We start from the raw sequence: 19,808 nt of genomic DNA, 5'->3' as shown, positions 1-19,808 counted from the left end.
TCCTTAGCATCAGAGCGTGTTAATATAAGGCAACTGGCAGTTGGAACAGAGTTCTTTTTAGGTGGGAAGGGTGAGTAGAACTCCTTAGGATCAAAGTGTATTAATTACTGTACTAATGATTTGATAGTCATTTCAAAAAATCCTTTCTTAGTGAGCACCTAGAAGCCAACATACGTGCCAAATTTCAAGTTTGCAGGCTTTACGGTTCTGGAGATTTCATGATGAGTGAGTGATACTTGGCTTTTATATATATAGATTGTAGCATCCCCCACTAGTTATAGTAATTTAAAAACTGTTTAAAAACTGCAGCAACATAAAAATTAATATATTGCTACGGTGATGGTTAAATCATGCTATAAAGTAATATAAATAACTAATGAACACATGGACACAATTTCTTCATGAAGTTTATTTATTTCAATTAAAAACAATGAGGTTTATGACACAACTGATATCTATAGCCCCACTGCAATTGAATCCACATTCACCAGGGATTAGAATTCATCAAAAGTGTTATTTACAACTTGAGAAGAACATGAAACATTAAATAATATTTGACATCATTGTTTCTTCCAGATCAAAATCCAAATTCTTCAGCCGAAGAATTACTTATCAAGTAATTTTCCTGTCAGTATTTTTAAAAACATTTTACTTCATATTGGCATTTTAATGTCTTTTTTTCTGTTATATTTCCTTTCATGTTTTTTTTTAAAAAAAATCTTCCTCAGTGGTGTGATAAGAATAAATTCAGATTAAATTTGACAAGACAGTTGCAAGTAGCCAGATAAGTCATGTGCAGTATTAACAAACACCTAATCTAGAACTAGATATTATTTTGTAAGTATTATAAATTCAAAATACAGTAGTTAGATAATTGTTTCGCAACCTTGGCGATTTTAAGATATATGGACTGTGATTATGATAATGAAGTCCAAATATCTTAAAAGTTATTAAGGTTGAAAAACACTGATCCAAATCAACTTTTCCCAAAGTAGCATCTTCCAGGATGGGGACTGTAATTCTCATGATTCTCAGACAATAATCTAAATAATCTTAATGCAAAATAATTTTAAAGCACCTTCAAGCTACCCATTTTCACTTCCTCATCCTTCAGTATAGTGTTTCTCAACCTTGGCAGCTTGAAAATTTTGGGAACTGCAAAAATTCTGGGAACTGCAATCCATTCATTTTCAGGTTTCCAGGGTTGAGAAACGGTACCGATGTATGAAGATGGTTTATGTTCACTTCTAGAAAGGACCCTCAGAGATGAGAAAGGACAGCTGACCAACTTCACAGCACTGAGATCATGCATGGAACACTTTATATTCACCATTCAATGGTGCATTTGAACTACCCTATAATATTAGTATCCACTCCCAGCCAACCAAACCTTCCTTGCATTCCAAGGTACCAGATCCTGGAGCTACAATTATTCTTCACCCTACCCCACCCCCTTCATAAAGCCCTCCAAATACATTGTTACAACAAACAATCCACATTTTTAGTATATGTGGTATACTTTCATTTATCCACTACAGATATCTGAACAATTTCTATTAGAAGTAGGTCTCTGATTGTAAAGCTCTTTTTTCATTTGAATTTTTTTTCATGCTGTGAAATAACAGCAACATTTTTACAAATCAGATGATTTTTTCCCCCTCCAACATCTCCAACTATGGTTGCATATTTCTATTGCATCTGAGTAGGAAAAGGTCCACCTTAAGCAAGATCTGCAAATTCCAGGGATGAAGGTCAAACTTTGGTGGAATGAGGAGAATGCCCCCTATAGGAAATGAATTCCTCACAGGATCTGCAGAACTGGAGTACAGTATTGTAAAAAGATAAATCAGACTAGAAACTAGAGAACCATTAGCTCTGTTGAAAGATTCAAAGGCAGTTCTAAAGTAGCCCGAGAAGTTTGTGTGAAAATGATTTGGCTCACTTTTAAGTTTTCTTGGTGCAATTTAAGTTTACTTTTCCTTCTCTTAAATATTTAGGGAAAAAAAGTTAATTTCTTCCATGGGATAAAATATTGTGCATAGATACAACTGTTGCTTCAAGATAGGTTTGCAAACTTGGTACTAACTTTAACGGTGATCTACTATATTTTGTTACCATACTACAAACGCTAAGTGGCTTCACCCACAAGTCTGGCATACCAGTTTATTTGATTTTGACAGGCATGGTGAGTTTAATAACTCACCATGATTGGAACAAACCTTGGCTTAGCATTTCCTGATCTAAATACCACATCCTTCCCTTTTAGGCAATATATTCAAAAAATTAACACCAGCAGCACTATTAGGAAAGCACCTCGTGAAAAAGATAAGAAGAGTTGCCACATGGAAGTGACTGATAATGGGCACACGTAAGGTCGTCCCCGGCCTAGAAGCGGGCAACAAGGGAGGAATTCCTGCATACGAAGCGAGAAGAGTGCCAATCGCTTCCTCGTCCTTTTTCAACTTCTAAAATGAAGGAGTTCGGATGCGAGTCTCGCTTTTTGTCCAGCCGTCGGGAAGCCTAAGCAGTCTTTTGGATCCTTCGCCTTTCCACTCCTGCCACGAGCTTCCAACTCACTTCCTCCCATTTTTCCATCTCTTTCTCTCTGCGAGTCCCCCGCCTTAGTTTTCTCCCCCCTCCTCCTTTCTTTCGCGATGGCCTCTTTCCGTTTTCGTAGCAACAACTTGGACCGCTCCAAGGGAGCGCTACTTCTCCGCCATCTCTCTTCTGTCGCCCTGCTGCCGAGAATTCTCGGCCGGGAAACCGCCCTAAGCTTGTGCAATCACACAGATGAGGTTTTTGGGGTGGGGGTGGGGGGTTTCAGTCTTATCAGATCAGCTTGAGGTTCTCCTTCATGAGGGAGGTAGAGAATCGATCTGAAGTACAAAAAGTTATAAACACACAAAGGAAGAGTTAATTTAGAGGAAAGCGCGGAAGTATTCAATATCTCTAAACGCAATGTGTTCGCTCAATAAAATACTTGGGTCACCCTTTTTTTTTTGTTTAAAATGTTTGGTGAATGTAATTAATTAACTACCTCATAGAACAGAGCAACGGGACAGGTTTTTTTGGAGAGCAAAATTACCTCTTTACTCTTAAGATATCAAAAGTGTCGAGTTCTTGCGCAAGCTATCCACGATTGGTAGATTTGCCCATTAGATTAGACGACGGTCAGCTTGCACTTTCACGGCTGCTCCGTGCCAGAGAAGCAGTTCTCTGATAATTACGGTAACGCTCCAGAGGGTGGGACCGGGTTTGGTATAAAGGGCGCGCGCGGGAGGAGCAATTCCTTTCCACCACCGCCGCTCTCGCTCAAAGCAAGACTTCGACGACGACGACGACGCTACTTCAGCATCGAAAAGCACATCGGATTCCAACGATGAGCACCCGGAGCACTTCTTCCTCTTATCGCCGCATGTTCGGCGGCAGCCGGCCCAGCAGCACCCGCTCTGTAAGTTCCAGCAGCCGCTTCTCGCTGGGTAGCTCCATCCGACCGAGCTCCGTCCGCCTGGTCTCCTCTCCCGGCGGCATCTATGCCTCCAAAGCCGTGAGGGTTCGAAGCAGCCTTCCCCCGTTGCGCCTCGGCGGCGATTCCCTGATTGACTTCTCCCTCGCCGACGCCATTAACAGCGAGTTCAAGGCGAACCGCACCAACGAGAAGGCCGAGCTGCAGGAGCTCAACGACCGCTTCGTCAACTACATCGACAAGGTGCGCTTCCTCGAGCAGCAGAACAAAATCCTGGTGGCCGAGCTCGAGCAGCTGAAGGGTAAAGGCACCTCCCGCCTGGGCGACATCTACGAGGAGGAGATGCGCGACCTGCGCCGGCAAGTGGACCAACTCACTAACGAGAAGGCGCGCGTGGAAGTGGAGCGCGACAACCTGGGCGACGACATCCAGCGTCTGCGCGAGAAGTAAGTGGCCCGGGAAGCGAGTGGGGTCCTGGGGCAGCGTGATCGGCAGGTCCCGTTCGGCTGAGTGGTGGAATAAGCCAGTTGGTGTAGTGGTTAAAGTGCTGGCCTTAGAAACCAAGAGACTGGCTAGAATTCCAGGGTTGTGATGGGGAGAAATGGGGAAGAAAAAAAGAGTAGTGCGTATGTCTCTCCCCCCCCCCCCCGGCCGTCTTGAATAACTTATAAAATAATAAAAGTGGGATTAAAAATCAACCCCAAAATATCATGGTTTAGGAGCCCCGACATAGGATATTATAAAGCTCTTTGTGTGAGTCCAGTCTCAAGAGTGGACTCCGAGATCTTCTGTTCCTAAAAACGAACTATCTGGATACTAGAACTATTAGTTAATAGCTGCTTATTTGCCAGAGAAGAGCATGCTCTCCGGAGTAGATAATGGGTGTGTCCGCTGGTGGTAGTAACAAGTAATGGAGAACAAGAGAAAAGGAACCAGTGGGCCTTTTCTCGCTATCTCCCAATTTACTGGTCATTCTATATTCCCTTTTAATGTATAAACTTGATTGCAGAGGAAAACACCAGTTTAACAGTTTATCCTTGATTGTAGGGTAAGTATGTATCCTATATGTAGGCTCTTTTTTGATAAAAGTGCAAACATACAGCTTTCCCTAGATATGTGCAAATGAAATAGCAAATGGGTACCTTAGTTTCCAAGAAGTTGAAGCTGAAATTAAGCATAAGCAAATTCTCCCTTAGAAATAAAACTGGTGTGTTAGCTCTGGTTAAATAGTTAATTCCAAATTTTTAGTTTCAAAAATTTGTGAAAACTTTTTTGTATTCAAATATGAGTGAATACTTAAGAATTCATATTCTCGCTAATCTGAAAAAAGTAATCATAAATATGATAAACTGCAAGAAAGACATTTCCAGAATGAAGCTTATGGAGTTTTTTTTTTTAAAAATGGAAGCACAATAAAATTCTTTGTCCAGAAGAATGCACTAGACGGTCATCTTCCCACGGTCTGTAGCACAGAAACAAATGGTATGGGTTTTTTTTTCTCTCCCATTTACTTTGATGCTTTGTAGCATGGCTAGGCAACATTTTGCTCTCAGCTCATTTATACTGAAGGAATAAAACTCTCAATAGGTGAGGTTACATCATGTATGTGGCTGGATGTGGGATTCTTTTTCTTCAAATTTTTTGAGCAAGAATTATATATTTTTTACTTTGCTAAAGCCATGTTAAGTCTATTTTAGAATTTATTCTTTGGTTTTAAATTTCCTTCCTCAATTTTTTTCACCAGCCTAGCTTATTGGACGGTAGCAAGTTGAGGAAAGCTAGGTTATAATTGGATTGAAGTAGGTGAAAAAGTTTTTGTAAGCTTTTGTAAGAATAATGCTGTTCAAGTAGTTTCACTCCAGAATTGGTCACACCACAATGAAGAAGAATTGTCCATAACAAAGATAATTTTCTGCCCTCTTATTTTCTTTCTTAGGTGTGGCTTCCTGTGAAATCTAATCTTTTTGTGATTGATGTTTTCAATATCTTTGAATTATTTTTTCAGACTTCAGGATGAGATGCTTCAGAGAGAAGATGCTGAAAATACCCTACAGTCTTTCAGGCAGGTTAGTATCAGTAGCTTTCCTTGGAAAAGTAAGGCTGAAGCCACCTAGTGGTTAAAAAGTTGGTAGGCAAGTAGTTTCTTAGATTGAAACTTAAAAATGCCTGAAGGGGAGCCTTGCCTATTTGATACAAACACATTTTTGTTGATTCTAATAAACTTACATTTTTGACTGTGCAGCAAGTATTGATAGAGTAATAATTTTATTAGAATTTTAGTTGATCCATTAAAATGCCTATTTTAATTCTCTGTTACACACCAGCCAAACACATGTTACTGTGAAGACTGCAAGGAAGAGGACAATGGCCCTTAAGATTTCAGCTCTCCAAACTTTAGATTCAATCCTACTATCTCAAATTCTAGACATAGCTTACAGTGTAGGAAAGTATCTGTATACCACATATTGATTTATGTGCCATAAATACACACTTTTGTGTTCACAGAAAAGGACAGCTTTTAAGATGCTATCTGGAAGAAAGATTTCCCCCCCTCCTGTAGTATCCTGGATCTAGAGAAGACCTAATAAAATCAATGGGGCAAGCCATGGCTTCGACAATGTTTGGTCCAACTTAATCTTAGATTATTTTAGTAACCTCAGAACTCGAGAGATTTCTTCTTGCTAATAGCTTGTAGATACGTGACTGAGATTTTCATTATTATGCAAATGCTTCAAGATCATTTATTTAAGTGTTACATCTAATGTTTAGTCCTGTATTTAGATTAGTTTGTGAACACATTAATGCTTCACATTTGTTTGCTCAGATATTTGTAGTGCCAAGGTTTTTAAAAATTCTGACAAAAGTTTTGCAGGCCATCCAAGAGGTTCTATGGAATCCACCCCCCTCCCCCAGTTCCGTAGGGGTGAAAGGGGAACATCTGTTCTCTCTGCTGAAAGGTATTAATAGTTTCTATGGGATTCAGTCTGGAATGCAGAGACTGCCTTGTGGCCAGAGACTGAAATAACAGAAGCTTTTGTATTCTGGGGTGCTTCTAACCAAAGGCTGCATTCTTACTAAATGTGTCATGATGCAAGCACATTTTAAGAACCTACAAATTAAAGTATTGGTCACTTTATCTATTACAATTTATACGCAGGCACTGAACATAGTTTTTTTTTAACTGCTGGCTTAAGTACTGGCTTAAACCGAGGGTGTTTTTTTATTTTTTTACAAAGTTTATTTAGGGTTTGAATTTTGAAGATACTTTCCCTGGGGAGAGTGGTGGAGAGGCACCAGAGCTGTTTATTTCATTCAAAATAAACTTTCTTCAAAGGCTGAAAGAAAAAGTGCTGAATCTGAATGCTGATTTGCATATCAACTTTATCCATCAATTAGCTTAGCTCTTTGTACAGGCTGCAGTTTAACTCAAATAGAAAAGAACTTCCTATCATTGGGACCCTTGACATTCAACTGCCAATCTCTGAGACATTTTCCCCTCCTAAAGAATTCAAAGCAACTGCAATATAAAAGGTTTTATTTTTTAAAAAAAAATAGTAGGTTGTGTGTTTTGGTTTATTTCACTAGCAATGATGGGTAAGTGTTAGGTTGTTCTAATGTTCCCCCCCCCCATTTTTAAGCCAGGTAATTGGTTAATGCAAAAGACTCCAGTTACATATGTTAGGAAAGGATGGTGCCAAAGTCATAGGTGTCAATAACACTTCTACATAATGACTGAAACCACAGAGACTTAATTCATACTGTATAGCAATAGCATTTTCATGGGGCTTTTACAGCCATCCTTAAGTGGTTTGCAGAGTCAGCATATTACTCCTAGCAATCTGGGTCCTCATTTTACCCACCTTGAAAGGATGGAAGTCTGAGTCAACCTGGAGCTGGTGAGATTTGAACTGCCGAACTGCAGCTAGCAGTCAGCTGAAGTAGCCTGCAGTACTGCACTCTAACCACTGCACCACCTTGGCTCAATATGCATGCTAATTGGACATAATTCACAAATTCTGTGATTTCCCATAAAATAAGACACTTATTTTTGCAAAATGAATCCCCCCCCCCAGTGATATGCCCGGCAACAGGAATAGCCCCACAGAGATACCAATGGCTTCCAAAAAGAAGAGCTTCAGTCTGTATATTTCGTTTCTGGTTCTAAAGAGATGTCCCATCCCAGGCCTTCTCCTCCCTATAAGCATATAGCAAGGCTTCCTTCTCTCCCTTCTAACATTTTGAATTAGGCAGGCATTTGCCTTTTAGCCTTTCTCGTTGGAGGCATCAATGTCCTGCCTTCACTGGATTCAGGTTAGTGCAAGCTCTCAAAGTGATTTGCTTTGGATTTCATGTGTTGGGTGTCCCCATTGGCAGTTCATTTTCTCATCCTGAAAAAAAACCCAACTTCTTTGTTTTACATTCCATGTAAGCTAGTTTACTCCCCAGCTTTACCCATTGAGGAAAAGTTTTAGATTTACATATGAAATACTTCAGATTATGTAAATGCCTTTGAATGCCACTTTAAATATTGTAAGTGTCCCTTGGAATGTTGCATCTCTATAACTTTAAAACCTGAAGAAAACTTTTTTCTAGTGTAACACTTAATGTGTTCAAAATGCAGCTCCACAAATTCTCAGCCACAGTAATGTGCGATTTTGAACCAGGCAGTATAATGTGAACAAACCTTGGCTTGATTCAAATACAATTAGTCTGATCCCTGTGGGCACCAAGACTGCAAAACCACAAATCAAATAAAATCAAAATAAGATGGCTGAGAAAATATACTTAAAAACAAATCTCCAAAACATTGCAAGGTTGCAAAGCGTGGGAATTTGATATCTCTCCTAGAAACTTGGGCTATTTCAATTGAAATTAGAAAAGGCCTATTTTTGAATTTAGAACTCCACAATTTTATGACTATTCCTAGTGCCAGTAAAGATTGCTATCCTCTGAATTAATATTATCTGTAAACTTCAGTAATGCCTTTTTTTAAAAAAATTGGATTGTAATCTATTGTTTCCAATTACACTTGGTTCAGGCTTTTCCCCATAATGTTACACTGAAAAAAAAACCCTTCACGCTATTACATGGCCTGCTTTGTAGTAGAGGTATTATTTTCTTCTCTCTACCGTATGCAGTGGGGTTTTTTCAAAGCCTTAGTGCCTTTAAATTGCTGGCTTGGAATTTTGGACCGTAACATCTTAAAGTCATCAAGGTTGGAAAACACTGACCTACTTATGGTAATCAAATCAGTTTGCAAAATACTTTTCAGTATGGCAGCATTTGCAGATGTTTCCTTAACTCAATATGGGCAGCAATGTCTCATGGGACCACAGTTGTCTTTTCACCTGCTTTCAGGAGCAAAATGAGACAATGAAGTCCTTGGGAGGGCTAGTAAAACACTGCATTAAATACATTCTGGGCTTAATGTATTTGTTTTACTGAGACAGTCTCTTTTTTTAATGGAAATCTCTTCCATCATAATTTAGCATTTTGTAGCTAAATATTAGCTACGCAGTCTTGAGGCTGCCTGCTGTTTGCTTTCTTTGACTCACTAATTACTGAAAAACAGTTGGGGCACCAAGAAGGATTGAATACATTTAACCGTATCCAGATGACTTTCAATCTGCTGGAAAGTCATATGGGTATGGTTAAATGTGTGCAGTGAGCACTGGGCTGGAAAATGCACTTCGAAAAAGATATGAAGTCATACACTTGGCTTATATTTGCCCAGCCCAAGCTTTCTGTATGCTTAAGTTTAAACTGCTTTGTGGAAAGGTCTGATAGTTTTGCAAAGACCATAGGAGACCAAAGTTACTGATACAAATTCTATTTTTTTCATATATTGCCAGGTACACGGTGCTTCAATTTTGGTTGTAGCATTTTCCCCCCTTTCCATTTTGGATGTTTTCCTGTTTGCTTGAAAAACTGACATATTTAATAAAAACCCACATTGTAGAAGTAGCCTATTTGCTACCCGGAATGGAATATGAAGCAAAGTTCATAGTAATTAATCAGAAAGAGAAGAGTGCCTTCTTTTATGGAAATCTGCTAAGTTTTTATAAGCCTTAGGGGAGTTTCTCCCCTCTCATCCTGTGACAACACCATGTCTGTTGAGATAATTTGTAGGAATGGGGCTTCTCAGTGACTTCTTTTTCAGTCTTTGGAACTCTGTGCCAAGGGAGGCCTGGGCAAGGTTATATTTGTTTCACTGGTGAGCCAACAGTATTTTATTATATTTGGCTTTTAAGCTGACTTCACTGAGGAAAGTCCAAACTGTTGCATGATATTTCTTTTTGTGTTTTATTATGCTTTAACTAAAGGTAGTCCTTGATTTATATACTTTGGGTACTTGGTAACTGGTTCACATTTACAACCAGTTGCATCATCCCATGATCATATGAGTGTTATATGCTATGTTTTTTTCCTCCTCTAGAAAACAGAAATAAATGCCTATTGGCTATTTTGGATTTGACCATTGTAAAAGCGGTGGTAAAAATCCAAGTCTGGGCATGTGGTGCCTCAACTTACAACTGAAATTCCAGACTTCATTGTGGTTGCAACAGCAATCATTTGTCCTCCTGATGTTGTTCAGCTACAACTCACAGTATCCCTCAAATGGATATCCTGGATAAATAACAATTTAAGCCAGGGGTCAAATGCTCTGAAGTCTGCTACCGGTTCGCTTCGCTACCGGTTCACCGGTTTGCACCACAGGTGCTACCATGCAGCGCTGAAAAAGGATTAAGAAGCCTTTTCTGAGTCTGCAAAGGTAAGTAGAACAGCAGGGGGGGGGGGAAAGCTGTGCCGCGTGATGTAAATTAGCTAGAAAGCAGTGAATATAAATCGTGTGGCATAGCTGATTGTCGCACAGCTGATCATCGGACCTACCAGTTCACTCAAACTGATAGGAAAAAAATGCTACCGGTTCAGTTGAACCAGTAGTTCCGATGATCAGCTGTGCCACGTGATTTATCAGTCAGAACTACTGGTTCGCCCGAACCGGTAGCATTTTTTAAGGAGAACCAGTAGCATTTTTTATTACTGGTTCGGGTAACCCGTCCGAACTGGTAGCATTTCACCCCTGGTTTAAGCATAGTGTCACATCTGCATACAGATAGTCTTTGTTTAGCAACTGCCTCATTTGGCAGTAACAACAATGGTGAAAAAGAAATTTGCAAACAATCCTCACGTTTACAGCAGGCCCTAAAGCAAAGAAAAGATGAACTAAGATCATAAGCACAGTTGAGATATCATTTAGTGACCGCTTTGCTTAACGACAAGCTTAAGTTGCTAGTCCCAATTCTGGTTGTGTGTATAAGGTGTATAAAATGAAAGCAAGGTTTGGAAATTCACTGATAGTAATTTTTTTAAAGACCTGACAGTTTCATACACTCATCTTGTCACATAATAAAAGAAAGTGAAGATGCTGAATGGTATTATCAATTCCAACTCCCGCAAACCTGAAACATAATAATTATAGTTTAATTTTAGCCTTGTTTGAATGTTACAGAACAATTTATGTTAAGCACTACAGGTACTACAGAAAAAATGACACTGAAAGACTTACCCTTTCTCTTCCTTGCAAATTGTCATTTTTTTTTCCCTGTGGAAAAATGTCAGATCTCCTTCCCTCCTACTGGTTTAGTATCTTAAAAAGAAATTGAATTGACTCACTCTTTAGACAGTAATTGCTGCAAGCATGAAAATAATTGACCACAGAGTGTATTGTGAGCATTATTAGTTTGCATTTCAAGGGTGTTCCCAGGTGGTTGGTGAATTAGTTTTATTCTTTCTAACTTCAGGATGTTGACAATGCCTCTTTGGCCCGTCTGGATCTGGAACGCAAAGTTGAAACCTTGCAAGAAGAAATTGTTTTCTTGAAGAAACTTCATGAGGAGGTACATGGTTTTAAGGTTTTCTGGACAAAAAACAATCTTGGTAAATGTGTTTAATGCTTAACCAGTATTTGTTCATCCCTGAAGGAAATCCGTGAGCTGCAAGCCCAAATCCAAGATCAGCATATCCAGATTGATATGGATGTTGCCAAGCCTGATCTCACTGCTGCCCTGCGTGACGTACGTCAGCAGTATGAATCTGTGGCCACAAAGAACCTTCAGGAAGCCGAGGAGTGGTACAAATCCAAAGTAAGCAAAATGTTCTCAGTAACACTTTAAGAAGAAGAAGAAAAATGTTCTGTAGTAGATCAACTTAAAAGTTTGAAGTTCTGTTGACTAAAGGAAGAATAACCGTGTCTGCACTCACGCACACAAGCCATTTAATGTGTATTTTGGAATTAGACAGAATTATGACCATTAAAAATAACACAGGTATATTTAAAATCTGCCTTATATATTAATGCAGAATGCTAACATTTTTGCATGCTTGCCATTTAGACAGCAGGACCTTGCATTTTCTACTTCTAGAAGAGAATCTAGTCAACACTTGCATTTTTCAGTTAAAAGAATTAGTTCAGTATTTGCCAACTCAAAAGTAGATCCTATTGACTTCAGTGGGGTAAAAAGGTAAGTATGTGATGCCAAAATTTGTCCTGATATGATTATCAGCCAGATTTTTTTACATGAATCTCAAATATATTTATGACTCATCGATGCTAGCCCAGAATATTTCATATAATTCAGGTCAATTTGTTGGCTATCCCTAATCTAAATGATTCCTTGTGTCTTATAACCTGAAGCTGCAAGACAGAAATAGGTTTCCTTTTGCACTGTTGCTAAGAAATGTCACAGAATCAATGAGTGGGTTTTGTTTTGTTGTTAAAAAGCTAGTGAAATCCTGTAGGGATTACTTTTGCCTTGTAAACAAAAGCTCTGAAAATAAAGAGCCAGGAGTTAAGGCTGTAATCTTCCAAAGCAAGCTAATTAAAACGTGTGGTTTTTTTTAAATATGCAAGTTTCAAAGAATCTTAATAATGTGCAGCTGGTCCACCAGAAGTGACTTGTTAAGTACCGTAGGAATCTATCATTGGAGTCTGCTGATTTAGCACTAATATTAAATATTTACACTAGCTTTTGCTAAATGTGAAGAGTTGTATTCATCCTTTTATGTCCTCCCTTATGCTTGAAAAGTAGAAGCAATCAGAAAAAGTAGTTTTTTTAACCATACATATTCAGTTACTGTTCAGAGGCAGGTGATAACTAAAATTTATCGTTGCAATATTGATAGCAAATAGCACCTTTGATTTTTGAAAGTAAATGAAGAGAGATATCTAGAAGTCCTGATGCAACCCAAACCAGTTACAATCTTCATAGAATGATGAATGGATAAAGGTCTTTTTTTGTTGTTGTTGTTATTCATGTACATTTATAGTTTCATAACCTGGCATGGTGATGTTAGTTTGCAGATCTGTCTGAAGCAGCCAGCAGGAACAATGATGCTCTGCGTCAGGCTAAACAAGAAGCCAGTGAGTACCGCAGGCAGATTCAGTCTCTCACCTGTGAAGTGGATGCTCTTAAAGGAACTGTAAGTGAAAGATGTTGCAAGAAAGTGATGACTTTTGTTGAACTTCAGGATTTGTCTCTTGTTATTTATTGTTAAAATCCAGCTATATTGTTTGGCTATTTGGCCAGTCAGCCTCTCTCAGCCCAGCTGCTTCACTGGGTGGTTGTTGTGGGCTAAATGGGAGGTGGAAGGTGGGTTGGATATGTTTGCAACCTTGAGTTATTTGTAAAAACAGTAAAGGTGGAAGGTAAACAAATAATTGGCAACTGAACTGTTGTGAAGCATTTGTGAAGTAGGTTTTTAAAAAGTTGTGTTACAATAAAGAAAAGGAAATGGATGAAGGGAATTTTTAAATTTAAAATCTGAGCTTGCCAGTAGTTTAATATATTGACTTTTTTTTAAAAAAAATTCAGAATGAGTCTTTGGAACGCCAGATGCGCGAGATGGAAGATTCCTTTGGAGCTGAAGCTGCCAACTACCAAGACAACATTGGCAGACTTCAGGACGAAATCCAGAACATGAAAGAAGAAATGGCTCGCCACCTCCGCGAGTACCAAGATCTGCTCAATGTAAAGATGGCTCTTGATATTGAAATTGCTACTTACAGGAAACTGCTGGAGGGAGAGGAGAGCAGGTACAAAATACTTTGGCTGAATTTGGGGGAGGTTGGTGACAGTATGGTCATTCTTGGTTCATCTAATCTGAATTTTGTCCTTTTTTTATATATATATAGAATTAATGTGCCAATCCCAACTTTTGCTTCCCTGAATCTGAGAGGTAAGTAGCTGTTGGCTGTCTCAGGAAACTGAACTTTTGGCTTTCATTTAGCACTTTGAGATATCATTTTGGCATATGATCAAGAGAAGTAGCTTGGATTTCACAGGTTAGTGTGCCCCATATCATGCTCACCTGAATTGTTGAAAAAAACAAAATGCCTTAAATGGATGGAGTGTAGTATAAATGGTCAGAAAGCCCACTTTAGTTTTTTCCTATCTTGATTCTTACTATTAGTTGAAACACTTAATGGTCTGGCAATTATAGAGAGGTTGCCAACTAGTGGATTTCAGATGTTTTGGATCACTGTTTATTCAATGACCCGAACAAGTGAACTTAATGGCTGAAGCTTATAGAACCTGAAATTCAAAATCCCTAATTTACCAGATTGCATTCTGTTTTATCTGGGCCTGATCTCTAAAATCAGCATTGCTACATTTGAATTCACATATATTGGCAATTGCATGCTGGATGTTGTAACCAATTGTCTTTGCATCTGCAGAAACCAATCTTGAGTCTATCCCAATTGATACCCACTCCAAGAGAACACTGCTAATCAAGACTGTTGAAACTAGAGATGGCCAAGTGAGTGCTCTTAACCTTATTATAGATAAAGAAATGTTTGAATGAGATATTTGTTTAGACACACATTTATGCAGCTTTGCAGGATGGACATTAGTCATTTGATCGTGCTGAGGCAATGGTTAAGATGATACTTATCTTCATCCAAGAGAGAAAAAGCTGCTGAATTTTAGCTCAGCTTATAGAAACATGTACATGTCCATTTGGGCAGTATTGAACTGCTTGTTAACTTTTCTGTCTGCTCTCTGTGCTTAATGATTGAGTGGTTGGTTATATTAAGCAGAATTAAAACTTTCATAGCTTGGCTACTGCCATTGGCTATTGCAAATTCCCTGTAATTTTCTCTCTATAGCAACAGTTGAAGACGAGTCTAGGCAAGATTCTCAATATTTGATAATGCTAAATTATCAAATAGTAGCCCTTCCATACTAGGCTTATAGAACTGTGCACCACTTTGCTTCCAGAAGTCAGATAGCCATCCAAACACAGCACCTATTGCCAACAGTTCTAAGATTATGACCCATAAACCTAGAAGAGCTGTTATAAACTCAGTGGCTCTTAGTCTTCTCCCAAAACGTTCTTTGAAAGAACTTTTTTTGGATTTGAGTTTGGGAGCTGCACTGTCTGACAAACAGATGGAGAAGTTCAAATGAATTTTCTTGGTTTCAATTGAAATGTAGGAAATGTTTAAAAAAAACTCTTTAAGGTCATGAGCGAATGTTTAGAAGCCGAGTCCACTAAAACCCATTCTAATACTTGATGTCATTTGTCCTGACAGGTAATCAATGAAACTTCTCATCATGATGAGCTGGAATGAAGTGAGGGTAACACACCTAGTACAGAAACAAAAGGATCCTTTACCAGCAACACTAAATGAAAACAGCTTTCAAGTAGTGTGCAAAATGTTTCAAGTTTGAAATATCCCTTTTAGAATAAGGCCACTTTAATTTTGATTTTTGAGGAAGCTCAAAAAAGCATCCAAACACTGATCAGAAGGATCTGCTTTTAAGGTTGAGACAGATCCTGGCTTGAGACAGGGCTTTTCACATTTGAAATATTTTGCACACTTAACTCTTTCAAGTGCCTTTCTACATATTTTTCCCATGAGCACAGGATGGTTATGATAGAAATAATAGGCCTTAGATTTTGAGAATTGATTCTCTCTTGATGAGTTAAGGGGCTACAGAAAACAGGATTTAGTTGAAATAACTATCAAAGTGCACTACTGTTTAAGTTTCTGTACTCAATTAAATTACTTTTTTTTTCAGCACTGTATGCACAACTCTTATTGCTTTAATAAAGTCACTTTGCAAATGATTAATTTGTTAATTTGTTTTCATTTTTGCTGAAAGAACCGAAGTATCTAACATGGGATTCAGTGTAAGGGGAAAACCTGGAAATCATCCTCTCCATTGGAGTATTAGTCCCAGGCTATTAGCTCAGAAGAGTAAAACTCTGGTCCTGTGACCGATCCAGATTAGACTTATTCATCCTGGTATCATATAAGATTTAACAGAACATAATTAACAGAGTTGAAAGGGATCTTGGAGGTCTTCTAGTCCCTACACCATTTCAGACAAATGGCTGTCCAATCTCTTCCTAAAAATCTGCAATGTTGGAGCACCCACAACTTCTTGAAAGGCACTGATTATTAGGAGCAAGCCAGAAATAAACTGTTAGATCAGGTGAATGGATGAGGCAGACGCAGGCATAGCAGTGAACAACAGCTCTTTATTAGAATGAACCATGTACAATCCAGCACCGCTCTGTTTGGCAGCAGCCCTTTTATAGGGAGCTGTCAAACGGCTTGGCCAATCACCTTTGAGTATTTTCCCGCCTGATCGGAGGACCTTGGTGGAACTTACCATACTGGCTGTCAGTATGTAACACCCCTCCCCTGTTAGATGGGCTGATCCGGCTGGTAATGTACTCATGCAGGTAGGCGGGTCTTCTAGAGACTCCCTCTGACCGCAGTTCAGTTGGCGCTGGGACTTCGGTCAGGTCGTCGGACCTGTTACCTCTCTGGCTTCGCCTGGTGGAAGCTCCTGGAACTTTCCCCGGGGCGTGGCTGGAGTTCCTAGAGCGGTTCACTCGGAACTCGCTGCGGCCCCGCAACCTTTTCAGATAAGTACTCCGGTACCTTCGGGCTTGAGTGGTCTGTGAGAGGAGTGAATGTTTGCTCCTTTTGGGTAGGGCTTTGGCTAACTCATGCAGGAGTTACCTCTGGTTGCCTAAGATTAGATTGGTTTAGGCAGCCTCGGAGATGGTCAATATGCTGCCTCCAAATTCTCCTGTCCTTGAGCTCCAATTTGTAAGAGCGAGGTCTGGTGATTTCTGGAATTGTAGCAGGAATCCAGAGAGCCTCCCCCCCAGCATAGTTGGGGCATAAACTTGATCCCCTACACTAAATGTTCTAATTCTGCTGGTTGAATCCGCTGGTGGTTCATCAGAAAAAAATTGGGGTGTAGCTGGTTTAAGGGAGATCTTAGTTGTCAACCTATCAAAAGTTCGGTGGGGCTTCTGCCAGTGGTGGTACTTCATGTGATGTCCTGGTAAAGGAGAAATTGGTCTACCCGGGTTTGCCAATCTCCTGGCCCCATTCTGGATAGGGCTTCTTTTTCAGATTTCACCATTCTCTCCACCTGATCATTGCTAGCTGGATGGTAGAGGAATGTCTGGTTCCCTGGGTAGCTAAATAAGTCTCAAGTTGGATGGCCATGAATTAGGGCCCATTGTCTGAGACTAGGACGTCAGGCAGGCCATGCATGGACAAAAGTCTCCGTAGCACCTTGATGACATCCTCTGCCATGGTGGCGGTCATGAGGACTACCTCTAGCCACTTCAAGTAGGCATCCATAACTACCATAAATACTTGGACATGCACAGGGCCAGCAAAGTCAATGTGTACGATGGACCAGGTTGCCTAAGGCCATTCCCATTTGCAAGAGGGCGCCTCTGGGGGAGCTGGTCTGGATTCCTGGCACGGAGTGCAGGTTGCCACCCATTCTTCTATCTTCCCATCCATGTTAGGCCACCACACGTAACTCCTTGCCAAAGATTTCATCCGGACAATTCCCAGATGCCCTACGTGCAAGGCCTGTAATACTGCAATTTGCACTTTGGGTGGAACAATTATCCTGTCCCTCCACAGAAGATACCCACGCAAAACAGACAATTCAGTTTGCTTTTTAACAAAAGGTTTGAACTCAGACCTCACTGGACCCTTGAGCCACCCCCTCTACACCCAGTTCAAAACTTGAGAGATAGTTTTGTCTCTCACTGAGTGGCAGGCGACCTTGTTAGATGACACTGGACTGGCCTCAAGGGAGTCTATTAACAAAACCAGGGTTTCTGGCATCGGATCGTCCAAAGGTTCGGGTAGTGGGCATCTGCTAAGTGCACCAGCATGTCCCAGAATCTTTCCCGGGTGGTGAATGAGGTGGTAGCAAGGAAAATAGTCCAATGGGTCATTCGCAGTGACAGTGACGCTGTAGTTGGTCAGTCCCCAGCCAAGAGCCCCAGCAGAGGTTTATGGTCTGTGATAATTTCAAAATCACGGCCTTACCAGTATTCGTGAAACCTCTTTACCCCAGCCACTACAGTCAATGCTTCGCGGTCCAATTGGCTGTAATTGCGCTCAGTGGCTGACAGGGTCCTCGAATAGTATGTGATAGGGGCTTCTGTTCCATTGGGCATTTGATGGCTGAGGACTGTCCCAACCCGAAAGGTGAGGCATCGCAAGTCAGGACAAGTGGCAGAGTCTGATTATATTGGACCAGGAATGTGTCCCCTGACAGCAGTCTCTTGACCGCAGCAAACGTGGTGGCTTCGGTTCTGCCCCAGGTCCATCTGGCACTCTTGCCGAGCAGCCAATGCAAGGGCTCAGTGACAGTTGCTTTCTGCTTGAGAAACACACTGTAAAAATGGAAAAGTCTGAGGAATGCCTGCAGCTTGGTCTGGTTATGAGGTGTGGGGGCATCCTGGATTGCTTTATTTTTTTAATTTGTTGGGCGAATTCTGGAGCTGTCAATCAAGTACCCCAGGAATTCTACCCTTGGCACAGAAATTTGACATTTTTCTTTTTTTAAGTGGAAGCCCTTGTCTCGAATTCTACCCAAAACTATTTGTAATTTTTAAAAAAGTTGCTCCTTATTTACAGCTGATACCAAGAAGTCATCAAAATAGGGGATGACTCCTGATATCCTCTGCAAAAACTGTTTCATGATGCTTTGGAACAGTCCAGGGGCAATACTAACACCAAATTATAGCCGGGTGCATTTAAATGCAACCCTATGCATCACAATAGTCTGGGCCTCCACTGTGGTGCATCTACCAGCAGTTGCTGGTACACCTGTGCCAAGTCTAATTTTGCAAATACTTTTCCCGGGCCAAGGGAATGAAGTAAATGCTGGACAATGGGCACCGGATAGACGTTTTGTTGGAGAGCCTTGTTCAGGGTGCACTTGTAGTCCGCTCAGATGCTGACAGACCTGTCAGACTTTACCAGGGTCACAATAGGGGGTCTCCCAGCAGACATGATCGACTGGCTCCAGAATACCCTGGCCAATTAGTTTATCTAATTCTTGATCAATTTTTGGTCGGAGGGCAAAGGGGACCCTCTGGTGCTTTAATCGAATGGGGTCTAGATTGAATGTTATTGGGGTCTCCAAATACTTGCGAAGACCGCCGCTGAAGATGTTCTCGAAATCTCTCAGCAGGTCTTCGGTCTGTCATCACAAACGGTGTTGATGCCGGTAACCCCCAAGCCCAGGGACTTGAACCAGTCTAAACTAAGGAGGCTTTGTAGTGACCTGCTGACCACTGTTACAGGAAGCAAGCCATCAAAGTTTTTAAATTGGACACAGAAAGTGCCCTGTCCCAAAAAGGGGATATGGTTCTCCTGATAGTTACTGAGGCACAATTCCTGAAGCCTCAGCTTGTGCTTCCTGATGCTCGGAATGGCTTGCTTCTGTGGCCCAGGACAATATTGTGTCAATCTCCATGCTGCATGGCAACCTTTTAAGGAGGATGGTGACCGACATCTTCTTGTTCCGTGGGGTGCTGGTTTGCCCAATTGTTGTCTGGCAGGTGTTGTTGAAGTCTGTCTTCTCGTACCATTGCCGGGGCTTCCATGCCTCTCGCCTGGGCAGCTTTGTTTGTGCAGCCTGGAAGGCAGAAGGTTTCAGCAATGGTGCAGCTGGGAACTCACTCCTGCAGACTCTTGCGAGATGTCCTTTATGGTCGCAACGTTGGCATATTGCATCTCAGAAACGGCAGGCAGATCTCTGGTGGTTGCCCCCACAGCTGGCGCAATGCGGGAAATGGCTTCCAAAATCTCGTGTCATTTTTCTCTTCTCCATGCGCATGCAGCAAACCTTGTCGTGATGGACTTCTTTAGATCTGAGTGCGCTTTTTGGTCTGTTCTGCCTTTGCAGCATTTCCATCGACTTGGTCGAGGACTCTGTGGCCCTGGCTTTGTCCAGTGCAATTTGCAGAATGAGATTTGTTTATGCCAGCAATCTCC

The 19,808-nt window shown here is 40.8% G+C and overlaps 1 protein-coding gene across 1 annotated transcript; it reads left to right on the top strand.

Annotated features, from left to right (window-relative positions):
* Positions 1 to 3,277: 3,277 nt before the first annotated feature.
* On the top strand, positions 3,278 to 15,601 carry VIM (vimentin). Its single transcript, XM_081969864.1, has 9 exons — positions 3,278 to 3,912; positions 5,472 to 5,532; positions 11,272 to 11,367; positions 11,452 to 11,613; positions 12,824 to 12,949; positions 13,342 to 13,562; positions 13,662 to 13,705; positions 14,205 to 14,287; positions 15,063 to 15,601. The coding sequence occupies exons 1-9, from the start codon at positions 3,380 to 3,382 to the stop codon at positions 15,099 to 15,101; spliced, it is 1,365 nt and encodes a 454-aa protein (XP_081825990.1). The 5' UTR covers positions 3,278 to 3,379; the 3' UTR covers positions 15,102 to 15,601.
* The last annotated feature ends 4,207 nt before the right edge of the window (positions 15,602 to 19,808 follow it).

Source organism: Natrix helvetica (assembly GCF_964273705.1).
Source record: "Natrix helvetica genome assembly, chromosome: Z".
In the NCBI taxonomy this organism is placed as follows: Eukaryota; Metazoa; Chordata; class Lepidosauria; order Squamata; family Natricidae; genus Natrix; species Natrix helvetica.
Note: the sequence above shows the minus strand (reverse complement) of the source record. Positions and strands in the feature narration are given on the sequence as shown.

Bases quoted from the DNA above. Each gene is read 5' to 3' on its own strand.
- VIM (XM_081969864.1), top strand. From the start codon at position 3,380: ATGAGCACCCGGAGCACTTCTTCCTCTTATCGCCGCATGTTCGGCGGC. The intron at 12,950-13,341 runs GTAAGTGAAAGA...AAAAAAATTCAG, and splicing joins TGGATGCTCTTAAAGGAACT to AATGAGTCTTTGGAACGCCA. The intron at 14,288-15,062 runs GTGAGTGCTCTT...TTGTCCTGACAG, and splicing joins TTGAAACTAGAGATGGCCAA to GTAATCAATGAAACTTCTCA.